We start from the raw sequence: 13,524 nt of genomic DNA on the forward strand, positions 1-13,524 counted from the left end.
GATGTGGAGCTCCAAGAGTTTCTTTGATTTTAGCTTCTATTTCAGGCGTATTTTGCGATGGAAGAGGTTGAAAGACTTCCTCCAGATATTCTCGGAAGGTATTTGCTTTTTCCTCATCAGTGCGTGCCCATGTTCGGTCTCTTTTACGAATTGGTGGAATTTGCTCAATTTGTCTTTTTAAGTTCCTAACCGCTTTCCATAATGAGTAGTCTGTATCTTCTGTACTTGTCAGATTTGCTAAGTATTCGTTAAATGATGCATTCTTTATATTGTTATAAGCTCTTTCAATTCTCTAGAAGCTTTGTCATAATTTCTCCTGTTTGTCGGGTGTCTATTACGCTGCCAAATCCTTCGGAGTTTTCTTTTTTCAGCTATTTTCTTTTTTATTATTAATGGGCAGTGTTGATTTTTTTTTGTGATTTGATATTTCTGGTGTTGCATTTTTCGCAGCAGTGTGGATGATGTTTGTTAAGTGATTTACTGCAGTTTCAATCTCTGTTTTTGTTTTTAATGATATTTTTAAGTCAATTTCTGCATTAATTTGGTTTTTATATTGTTCCCAATTGGTATCTTGTTGAACAGACCTACAGAATGGGAAACAAAGAAGTAAAAATACTCTGTTACGCAGAAGCCACAGTGCGTCGATGAGCCTAGCTAGGTGGACAAAAGTCATATTCAAAATTAAAAGAATTATTATTTGAATATTGTAAACAATACCCCAAAACATGATACTTTAATATTTGTTCATGTCTAACACATCCCATCGTTGAGTAATAGAGCCCAAAAGTACGTATTCTCATTGTAATAGAATAAATCAGGTGAATTCCGTACATCATTTCAATCACACGAAATTAATGTTTTCCTTAATTAAAAAAAACATTGGTTGAAGATGGCTAATGGCTATGCTGGTAAGTGCTCATTTTTTCTAATCCAATAGATCTATCTAATAATCAAACAATATTAAAAAAAGTTTTTATGATGAACGAAGGAAATTTTCTTCGTTTTGAAACTTTGGAAGGGTGGCAATTACTTGTACCCTTTTGTACCCGGGCTAAATTTTCAATATATCATAGCTGCACCTTTCCCATTAATAATAATACTTATTATAACCTGCACACGCTTGCACATCATTATTTTTTTAGTAACAGTGTCCAAAGGTACGTATTTTATTGTAATAGAATAAATCAGTTGAGTTCCGTTCATCATTTTTTCACACGAAATTTTTTTCTTTAATGTATACAGATTAATCGTTGAAGATGGATAATATTTGTGCTATTTTTTTCTAATTTAATAAATGTATCTGATAAACAAACAATATTAAAAAAACTTTGTATGATGAACGAATGAATTTCCTTCGTTTTGAAACTTTCAAATGATGGCAATGACTTGGACCCTTTTGTACCAGGGCTAAATTTGCTACATGTAATATCTGCACCTTTTCCACTGATAATAAGACTTATAAGCAAAACACTCGAGCACAACATTTTTTTTGAGATTTGAAAATTTCTGTCTTGAATGCAGGGAACTTTTTCTTAGCCATAAGAGCCATTTCATGGTACTGAAAGCCACTGTATAATGGTACTGAAAGCCACTGTAATCAAATCAGCATTAGTTCCACTTGGACCGCTTTCAAAAGAAGCTCAAGAAGCAAGGAACAAATAATGCCGCAAGTTCCCGGAGCAATACACCAGAGACTGTTCACGTATTGCCACGACTACAGATTTACTTTCAATGTTGATCACAACATCTGATCCACTGATAAATAGCCTCAGAGAAATTCTAAACAAAAAAGCTGGTCAATTGTACCCCGAGGTTTTAAAGTTGATTATAGCTTCTACAGTAGAGTCTCAACCTCTGTCAAATCTACTTCAAAATCAGACGAATATTTATTTATATATTTATGTATTTGTATTTATAATGTATTAAATATAGAAAAACTTTTGTTTTTAATTTTTTTTATTTATTTTCTAGGCTTCTAGACCTCTTCGATTCAGTTTTTAACTAATAAAAATGATTTATTTTATTATCAAATTATATTATTGCTCGATACAAATGTAAATATGATGAAAAATAATTTTGTCCACCTAGCTTGTTCTAATCGACACACTGTGAGACGACGCAATATTGATAGCCCAAGATGAAGATAGTCTGACAGATTTAACATAAGAGCAAAATAATTCAAGAAGACAATTTCATCTCAGAAAACTAAAATAATAGTAATCTGAAAATAACCTATCAGTTGTAAAATAAAAATTGGTGGTATCAGTATTGAACGAGTAATGGAAATAAAATACCTTGAAATTACATTGTCAAGCTACGGAAACCTGGACAAAGAAGTGAGAAATCACGTACAAAAATCAAATAGACTGGCTGGTTGTCTTAATAACACTATATGGCGAAACTGGCATAAGGACACTCAGATGAAATCAAGAATTTATAAAGCTAGTGTAAGACCAATAATGACGATATGCATCAGAAACAAGACCCGACACAGCCACAACACAAAGACTACTGAAAACGAGACTACTAGAGATGGAAATACTGAGAAGAATTACAGGAAATACGCTGAGAGATCGAAAGAGGAATGAAGACATTAGAAGACAATGTAACGTACAGTGTGTACACTGTACATTAGTGCCTCATGAATGGACACTTAATATAAAAAAAATACGGCCCAATAACAATATCTACCTTATACTGCCCAGCTAAACATGTCGTTAAAAAAGAACATTTCCTAGAATATTTCAACACTCTAGGGAACAAATTCATTGCAGGTGGAGATTATAATTCAAAACATCCGATGTGGGGCTCTAGACTAAAAACACCAAGAGGCAGATAATTAGCTAAAGCAATGGTAGAAAATAACCTACAACAAATTTCTGCTGGTGCCGTTGGTTTCTGCATCACAAAAGACATCGATACCAAAAAATGTAAAGCTGAATCATGCTTCGATTTATCATCAGACCACTCACCGTTTATAATAACAATCTTCGAAAAAATCTTAAACAAAGTACATCAACCAACTTTGCATAACACCAAGACTAACTGTTCCCAATTTAGAGAAAAACTAGACAGCCTGATCTCACTAAATCTGTCCTTGAAAAATGAACTCCAACTAGAATCAGCTGTAGACAACCTAACAAAAAGCGTACAAATTGCTGCATGGTATGCGACTCCCAGCTACGGACGATCTCCAAACAGAAATAATGTGTCTCCCACAATTAAACAAAAAATTTCAGAAAAACGACAATTACGTAAAAATTGGCAACAGTCAAGAACAGCCGAAAATAAGAAAAAACTTAACAAAGCAACAAAGGAATTAAAGGAATTGATCCATGAAGAAGAAAACCATGGAATACAATAATATTTAGAAAATTTAACACCAACTGAAGCTACAGAATACTCACTCTGGAAAGCCACGAAAAAACTTAAACGGCCCCAACAGCATAACCCATCAATCAAAGATGAAGCAAACACCTGGGCTAGGAACGACAAAGAAAAAGCTGATCTTTTTGGCAAGCACCCTCAAAAAGTATTCACGACATACCCTTCTACAGTATCTACAGAGGAAGAAACAGAACTAACCAGATTCCTAAGAGCACCATTTCAGATGGATTTACACCACACGAAATTTACAGTCAACCAAGTAAAACAAACAATAATAGGTGAAATCAACATCAAAAAAGCCCCTGGATTTGATCTAATCTCTGGCAAGATTCTAAAAGTCTCGTATAAGTGCATAAAACTAATAACCATTATATTTAATGCAATTCTGCGCCTAAACTACTTCCCTAGTTCATGGAAAGTGGCACAAATCCTAATGATCCTTAAACCCGGAAAAAGACCGGAAAATGCATCTTCATACCGGCCTATAAGCCTTTTGCCTATGATTAACAAAGTATTTGAAAAAATGTACGTAAAAAGGTTGAAAACGATAATAGCGAACATAAAAATAATTCCAGAACATCAATTCGGTTTCCGATACAAACACAGAACGATAGAACAAGTGCATAGGCTAGTCAACCAAATAAACAAGGATTTTAACGCCAAAAGATACTGTTCTGCTGCTTTCCTTGACATATCTCAGGCTTTTGACAAGGTATGGCACACAGGACTACAAATAAAATTAAAGAAGCTCCTACCCTATCCTCACTTCCAGCTCTTAAAATCCTACTAGTGTAGGAAACAACGGTTGAACCTTGCAAAATGGACACAAGTCCGGTTTTATTTTTTTTTCTGGTATATCAAGTATATCTGTCTATCATCCACCGTTTAGCGGGGGTGGCACCCCAAAGTTGACAAGTTTTTAAAAAAGATGTTTTAAAAAAAAATATATTTTTCCCTAACTGTAAAGGAAATTAAGAAGAAATCCTGCGGCAATTATTCACAAATAATCGATTGATTTTTTGGTATAGGTTTCACTTAAGGGTAATTGCCTTTTTTTTAATTACAGGGTGTTACATTTACAAAACCCCCTTTTTATACCATCTGAACCGTTTATGCTAGAGTAAAAAGACTTTCAGCGATTATCCATGTACTGGCGCTATTTACAAATTTGTATAATGCACCCCCATTTTTTTCCCGGAACGACCCAAAAAAGAAGAATTAATAAATAAAGTGATTTTCTTGGAATCCTTCACACACAATGCCTTTTATTAATATGCTTCATATATCATTTTGTGCACGTTATTATTACCCATGCATGGATACCAAAAACGATTTCCTAGTGCAACCCCTGTAGCCAAAAAAATTAATAAAATGGGGGGTTGAGAATTTATTTGGTTTTTTGCTTTTTGATCCATATGGGCATATGCTTCATCAATAGTGCTTTTCAAAAATATATATAATTATTACAACATCCCTGCGGAAACCACCCCTATCCTTGAAAATATACTGCTGAAACTACCCCTATCCCTTGGCGAGCATGTTTTTACGACTTTCTCATTACCCATGCATTCTTTTTAAACAAAACTTATAGAAGGTTAAAGACCACTATTTACTCTAAAAATTAGGTCCTATTCATTTTTTTCGTATAAGCAACCGTTACGGCTCAGTGGCGCCGTAAACCTCATATATGCTTTGGCGGGCTCCAGTTTTTGTTTTTTTTTCGTCATCTGTTCGTTTTACTGATAAAGTACTTATGTAAAATAAAACAACACAGTGTAACCTACAAATTATGACTTATACACATTTTACAATCTTTGCGCCCCAAAGGCACAGTGGTGGCCCAAAACCAATTTGTGTATATTTTCGCCACCTACACGCATTTTATTGCATTAATGCTACCTTAATAGCACAATATTTACCCTTAGGTGGTCGCTAAGCAGTGGCGGATCCAGGGAGGGGTATGGGGTGATCACCTCCCTCCCTGTCAAAGCAAGTGATATTATATTCAAAGATTATAAAAATATTCAATCAATGGGAAAATCCCAATAGTTGGCTGTATACCATAGTTTAAAAAACCAATACAGAAGTAAAAACTTCGAGATGTATTCTGGTATAAAATCGTTTATTTAAAAACTATAAAATGTCATCGAATGCAGAACGTTTTCGTTCTAAACAGAACATCTTCAGTGCATCCTACCGAGTATTTTGAAACTAGCACACCGTAAATAGTGTTAACATCATCATATATGGTTTACATAATGTAATATGTTAAAATGTTATGACTACAAGTCGATGTTAATGGATAAAGTGGAACACATGCTAAAAGGGTGCCATGGTTCCCTGCTCGAAGATACTAGGTACTTGCCAATTCAATGGGCACAGTTGGTCTGTGCCCATTGAATTGGCAAGTACCTAGTATCTTCGAGCAGGGAACCATGGCACCCTTTTAGCATGTGTTCCACTTTATCCATTAACATCGACTTGTAGTCATAACATTTTAACATATTACATTATGTAAACCATATATGATGATGTTAACACTATTTACGGTGTGCTAGTTTCAAAATACTCGGTAGGATGCACTGAAGATGTTCTGTTTAGAACGAAAACGTTCTGCATTCGATGACATTTTATAGTTTTTAAATAAACGATTTTATACCAGAATACATCTCGAAGTTTTTACTTCTGTATTGGTTTTTTATAAAAATATTCATTTATTTTTATAGAAATTTAGCCAATTGGCACCCCCCTCTTAACGATGCTGGATCCTCCACTGTCGCTAAAGCATAAAAAAGTACGCCATTCTTATTTAAAACGTCATAACTTTATATTCAGATGTTAAACAGGCAGCGTCGCCCATGTATCCTCCTGCCACGCATTCTTATACACAGAGTCAAGTTTTATTCTTTCTCACTACTTTAAGACTATATTAGACGTCATTGTTGCTGCGTATTACTAAGTGGTGCATAAAGTACACCAAGCGACTATGTAAGTACTTTACTGAATTTTAATATTAATTTTAATCTTGTTAATTGGCCAACTAGGGTCACAGATACCAGCGTTACAACATTAGACCAGCGGTTCTCAACCACCGTGTCGCGACACACTGGTGTGCCGGAAGAACCTATCAGGTGTGTCGCGAGAATTACGAATACGATATTTTTATTTATATTTTTTTACTTGTTATAATATACCAATCATGCATTCAATCATTTTTTTAACTATTAGGTATATACCACGTTATACCAATCAATAAGTGCAATAAAGTATAAAAAGTTAATATATTCATCTGTACTTATGAGTATATATATTCATCTGTACTTATGTATAAAGAGTTAATATATATTCTTCTTATTATGAAAATACCTACCACTAGCAAAAATTTGTACATAATATGTACCCTTATATTATAAGGGTGTCGCGAATCTGTAAGGAGTACGTTAGTGCGTCGATGAGTAAAAAAGGTTGAGAACCGCTGCATTAGACAATGTATTTGTAAATTTCTCGAACTCCGGTTTGTCATGTGTACTTGACAACACTGTATCAGATCACAGAACAGTTTTGGTGGAACTTGACTTTGAAACGGAATTGTCATACTTTATACAAAAAAGACAATTTGGTGAGGACTCGATAAATCACTTTATCGTTAACCTCATTAACGAAAACTGGAATAGTGTTTATGGAATCTTAGACACTAATCTAGCATTTCAAGCTTTTATAAATATCTTTTTGTATCATTTTAATAACAGCTTTCCATCAACAAGGAAAAAATCAAAATAACTAAAAATAAATGGATTAATAGTGAAGTGCGAAAATCGAGTTTTGAATTAAGAAATTTACACGCATTATCAAGAGCAGTACCAATTATTAGAGATTTTTATCAACAACAAAGGAAAAAACATAGAAAACTTTTGACCAAAACAAGAAAAGATTATTACCAGAAAATCATTACTTCGTCTGATAATCCTAATAAAATCGCGTGGAAAATTGTCAATGATTTTTCAAAAAGTGCTAATAACAATGCTAATACTTGTTTAATGTATGATGACAATAATATAATTATAGATCCCCAAGAATTAACAATAATCCCCAATTAACACATTTTTAAAAAATGCACCCATTGATATCGTGTCGAAAATTCCTTGTAATACAGTAGACAAAGACATTTAGTCAATTATTACAGATCATGAAAATTTCTTTCAGTTGTACCCATTTACTGAGCACGAACTGATCGGACTCCTGCAGTGTAAACTTAAAAACAAATCCTGTAGTGGTTTTGACGAGATACCTGCATTTTTGGTGAAAAAGGTTTTACCTTTTATAATCAATCCTTTAACTTATCTCACCAATTTGTCTTTTTGCAATGGGGATTTTCCTAATTACTTAAAGACAGGCAAAGTAGTTCCCATTTTTAAAAAAGGAGATCCCAGACTGGTCAGCAATTATAGGCCTATAACAATTCCCAGTATATTTTCAAAGGTATTTGAGTATGGATATTTAAAGAGATTAAATGGATATCTAAAAAACAATAATATCATAACTATAAATCAACATGGTTTTCAAGAAAATAAATCTACTAATACGGCAGTCCATGCATTTTATGCTCATTTAACCAGTTTGATTGATGCAGGCGAATGTCCTATTGGAATATTTTGTGATCTCAGTAGGGCATTTGACTGTGTCAACCATGAAATATCATTTAAAAAACTAAAACAGATAGGTATTACAGAAAATTCTTTACAGTGAATTATGTCATTTCTAAACAATAGACAACATTATGTGAGCCTGCAGATGAGGATCGAGGATTGTGTGACCAGTTGTGAATCTAGTCTTGTTACTACAAACATGGGTGTTCCCCAAGGATCTATAATAGGACCAATTCTCTTTGTAGTCTACATTAACGACATCGTACAAGTGGACAGAGCGGTCAATTTCACTATATATGCGGATGATACGTCAATTATTCTATCAAATAAATCCAACGTAATCCTACAACATCAATGTAATGATTTTCTTTCATTTTTATATTCTTGGTTTTGTGATAACTCGTTGCATCTTAATGCAGAAAAAACGCAAGGTATTATACATTTTCATCATAAACAAAAATACCTTCAAAATCTTCAGTTTATTTTTAACAACATGAAAATAGCTACGGTGTCGTCAGTCAGGTTTTTGGGAATAACGATCGACGAAAGTTTTGATTGGAAGTTGCATTGTGGAGCGGTTGTTTCGAAGTTGAGTTCCATTAACTATCTAATTAGAAATTTAAAATATGTTTTGACGGAAAATCAGCTACTTATGATATATTATGCACTCGTGGAGTCCAGGCTAAGATACGGGATATGTTTTTGGGGTATGTCTGGTTATGCAAATGTATTTTCGTCATAAAAAAAAATATTGCGTTGTGTCGCTGGTGTCTCCCGACTAACTAGTTGTAGAGAATATTTTAAAAAATATAAAATTTTAACATTGGCGTGTCTATACATTTTTGAATTATGTGTTTTTATTTTTAATAACTTACATCAGTTTAAAACGAGTGGTGATATGCATAATTTAAATACCAGATATTGTAATAAATTTTATATACAATTTTCAAAAGGTAACATTAAATTTAAATCGCCCAGGGTATACGAGCTACAGGTGTTTAATCATTTGCCCACAGATGTAAAGTCCACCAGTTCAATAAATGTGTTTAAGAGGAATCTTAGGCAATTTTTGTGTGAAAAAGTGTTTTATACAGTCGAAGAGTTTTTTAGATCTTAGATATTAGCTGTATTTCATTTAGCTTATAAATTCATTTCATTTTATGTCTTGTTTAGTCTAGTTTATTGTTTAGTTTTTAGGAATGTATATTTATGACTAATTCTATACAAACTAGGTTTGTCAGAAAGAAAATAAAGAATTTGAATTTGAAGTACCTGTGGTAAGTACCTAACAATAATTTTTTGGTTATCAAGGCATATAATTAACTAAAAGTATAGTAAAGTAGTGAGAAAGACTAAAACTAGACTCTGCGTATAAGAATGTGTGGTAGGAGGATACATGAGCGATGCTGCCTGTTTAACATCTGAATATAAAGTAAGTTATGACGTTTTAAATAAGAATGGAGTACTTTTTATGCTTTAGCGACAGTGGCGGATCCAGCATCGTTAGGAGGAAGGTGCCAATTGGCTAAATTTCTATAAAAATAAATGAATATTTTTATAATCTTTGAATATAATATCACTTGGTTTGAGAGGGGGGAGGTGACCACTTAAGGGTAAATATTGTGCTATTAAGGTAGCATTAATGCAATAAAATGCGTGTAGGTGGCGAAAATATGCAAAAATTTATTTTGGGCCACCACTGTGGCTTTGGGGCGCAAAGATTGTAAAATGTGCATAGGTCATAATTTGTAGGTTACACTGTGTTGTTTTATTTTACATAAGTACTTTATTAATAAAACGAACAAATGACGGAAAAAAAAACAAAAACTGGAGCCGGCCAAAGCATATATGAGGTTTACGGCGCCACTTTGCCGTAACGGTTGCTTATACGAAAAAAATGAATAGGACCTAATTTTTAGAGTAAATAGTGGTCTTTAACCTAGTATAAGTTTTGTTTAAAAAGAATGCATAGGTAATGATAAAATCGTAAAAACATCCTCGCCAAGGGATAGGGGTAGTTTCTGCAGTATATTTTCAAGGATAGGGGTGGTTTCCGCAGGGATGTTGCAATAACCATATATATTTTTGAAAAGCACTATTAATGAAGCATATGCCCATTAGGATCAAAAAGCAAAAAACAAAAAAAAAATTTAACTCCCCATTTTATTTATTTTTTTTGCTACAGGGGTTGCACTAGGAAATCGCTTTTGGTGTCCATGCATGGGTAATAATAACGTGCACATAATGATATATGAAGCATATTAATAAAGGGCATTGTGTGTGAAGGATTCCAAGAAAATCACTTTATTTATTAATTCTTCTTTTTTGGGTGGTTCCGGGGAAAAAATGGGGGTGCATTATACAAATTTGTAAATAGCACCAGTACATGGGTAATCGCTGAAAGTCTTTTTACTCTAGCATAAACAGTTCAGATGGTATAAAAAGGGGTTTTTTAAAATGTAACACCCTGTAATTAAAAATAGGGCAATTGCCCTTAAGTAAAACCTATACCAAAAAATCAGTCACTTATTTGTGAATAAGTCGCAGGATTTCTTTTTAATTTCCGTTACAGTTAGGGAAAAATATATATTTTTTTAAAAACATCTTATTTAAAAACTTGTCAACTTTGGTGCACCACCCCCGCTAAACGGTGGATGATAGACATATGCTGTCGGGAAATAAATCGTAGAAAATATAATCCTCTTCATATTTCTATAAAAGTAATTTTTTGTAAAAGATACAGGAAGGGCTACGTTTAACAAAAACCACAAATTACCCCCTTTAAAGGGGTGAAAAGGGGGGTTCAGGGGCGAAGTTTTTTCAGAAAAAGTTAGTCTTATAATAAGCACCCCTTGATATAACAGAAAAAAAATAAAACCGGACTTGTGTCCATTTTGCAAGGTTCAACCTCTGTTTCCTACATTATACATAAAAAATACACTTCCTTGTGAAGCACGGTACCGAGCACACTAAGATATATTCTATTCACTCAGGCATACCACAAGGCGGCGTTCTCGGCCCAATTCTATATCTTATATACACAGCGGACATTCCAACATCTAGTACAACTACAGTTGCAACGTATGCAGATGACACTGCTATCTTGGCATCCCACACAGATCCATCAACAGCATCAAGGAATCTTCAATCAAACCTAAATAGAATTCAGCAATGGCGCATCAAATCTAATGGAAGGAAATCATTACATGTAACATTCACGCTACGTAGAGAAACATGCCCCCCTGTATATATTGATAATTGTCCAATTCCTCAATCCGAGGACGCTAAATATCTTGGCATGCACTTGAACCGCCGTCTAACTTGGAAAAAAACATATTTTTACCAAACGAAAACAGCTTGGACTTAAATTGAGAAATCTGTATTGGCTCATTGGACGCAATTCCAAACTATCTTTGGATAACAAAATTTTACTCTACAAGTCCATCCTCAAGCCCATATGGACTTATGGGATTCAGCTATGGGGCACTACTAGCGTCTCCAATACAAACATCTTACAGAGATTCCAAAACAAGGTGCTGCGTGCCATAGTCAGTGCGCCTTACTGTGTATCCAACATAGGTGATTCAACACGACATCCCCTAGAATCCGTGAAAGAAGCCATACAACGTTTTAGTGCTAAATACTGTGAACAAGTGCTAGTGCATCCTAATGCGTTTGCTAGACAATTAAATGTGCGGGACGTCTTTGAAGTGCGTAGACTAAAACGGCAACTGCCGCCCGACTTGGCCAACTGAATGTAATCAAGTGTATTCAGACTGATAAAATGTTAATTTTAGAATTATTGTAAACAGGTTACTCACTGGAGTAACTCTCTACATATCTGTATTTTTTTTACCATAACAAATGCTTAATGCCCAATGGGCAGATTATTGTACTCAATGGAGTTAATAAAAAAAATAGAAAAAAATAATGGAATAACCACATAAGCAGAATGGGGGAGAAAAATTGACGTGTGGTCAAAATAGCAAGAGATAAATCACCAATAGGTAGAAGAAGTATTGGCCGACTGGGCAAAAGATGGAGTGACAACCTTCCATAGAGGTATCAATCCGCCAATGAACAAGCAGAATTGCTTATAAACAGAAAGAAGAAGAAGAAATATATTTATTTTCTTAAAAAAATATACACTGAAAACTCACCTCTTTACTTAATCTAGAAAATAAATCCCCTCCTCTTAAGAAGTCTAAAACCAAATATAGTTTTCCTTCAGTCTGAAAAGCGTAATGTAGTTTTACTATGAACGGATGCTCTACGTCCACTAGTATATTTCGTTCCATCTTTGTTCTGTGGCGGTCTCGAATTTTGAGAGTAGCTTTCTTCAATACCTGCAAATAAAAAATATTTACATTTCATATTACAGCTGGTTCCAAAAAAAAACTGATACGACTCTTAAGGTGATACAGTAGCGATCAAAAGGTAGTAAAAACGCGTTCCAAGATTGCGGCTGTAATTTTGAATATTTTTTCGAGATATTTGGCACACGTATTCGTAATATAATAAACAATGGCGGTACAGAGCCCAAATTTAAAAATATATTAATATGTGGAAATTACTCTGTAATTAAATACAATATTAAAAAAAACGAGCCTGTCCCGCCATTAAGAAGAACAAAAAAATACACTTTCTTCAAATAAACTTTTTTATCCGATGCCTAGATTTTGTGTCATTTTGGAACTAATACAATTTTTTTTTATTTCATTAGTAGTTCCAAAATGACACAAAATGTAGGCATCGGATAAAAAAATTTATTTGAAGAAAGTGTATTTTTTTGTTCTTTTTAATGGCGGTACAGGCTCGTTTTTTTAATATTGTATTTAATTACAGAGTAATTTCCACATATTAATATATTTTTCAGATTGGGCTCTGTACCGCCATTCTTTATTATATTACGAATACGTGTGCCAAATATCTCGAAAAAATATTCAAAATTACAGCCGCAATCTTAGAACGCGTTTTCGCTACCTGTTGATCGCTACTGTTTCCTCTTAAAGCGTATTTTGTAGAAAATTGAGCAGTGTATTTTGAAGGATAAATACTTATTACTTACATACTGTCACTGTCACTGCCAAATCTTAAAATTTGTCAAATAACTTATTCTGTTCAACCTAAAAAAATGGCTGTTTGTTTATTTTATTATCTGTCTGTCATAATAAATACCTATAATCTACTGTCAGACCAATCATACACTGCTCAAAATCAGACTCTAAGGTCCGGTTTCACCAACAACAAATAAATCAATGAATAGCTATTCGTCGAATAAAATTTATTAGACGTTTATATTAATATTTCGTTTCAATATAATTTTGACAATTTAAAGTTAAACTGGCGAATTTTCTTTCTCATTAATATTAACGGCGAGATTTACTTACCAATTTGTTGGAACAGTAAGTATTTATTTGATAAATAATTAAAGTAAGTCTTATTTGACGTTAGTAAAATGGAGAAATGTCAGTTTATTGGTCGAATAACT

General features: G+C 33.6%; 1 protein-coding gene across 3 annotated transcripts in view; it reads right to left on the reverse strand.

The window, feature by feature from the left end:
* The window catches only part of LOC114331429 (ribosomal protein S6 kinase 2 beta), a 274,834-nt gene that overhangs the window by 94,684 nt on the left and 166,626 nt on the right, over positions 1–13,524 (reverse strand). For all 3 annotated transcript variants that reach the window (XM_050655564.1, XM_050655565.1, XM_050655563.1), the window contains one exon: positions 12,194–12,379. In XM_050655564.1, the coding sequence (XP_050511521.1) occupies positions 12,194–12,379 (186 nt within the window). The remainder of the gene's footprint in view (positions 1–12,193; positions 12,380–13,524) is intronic.

This window comes from Diabrotica virgifera, chromosome 7 (assembly GCF_917563875.1).
Source record: "Diabrotica virgifera virgifera chromosome 7, PGI_DIABVI_V3a".
Lineage (NCBI taxonomy): Eukaryota > Metazoa > Arthropoda > Insecta > Coleoptera > Chrysomelidae > Diabrotica > Diabrotica virgifera.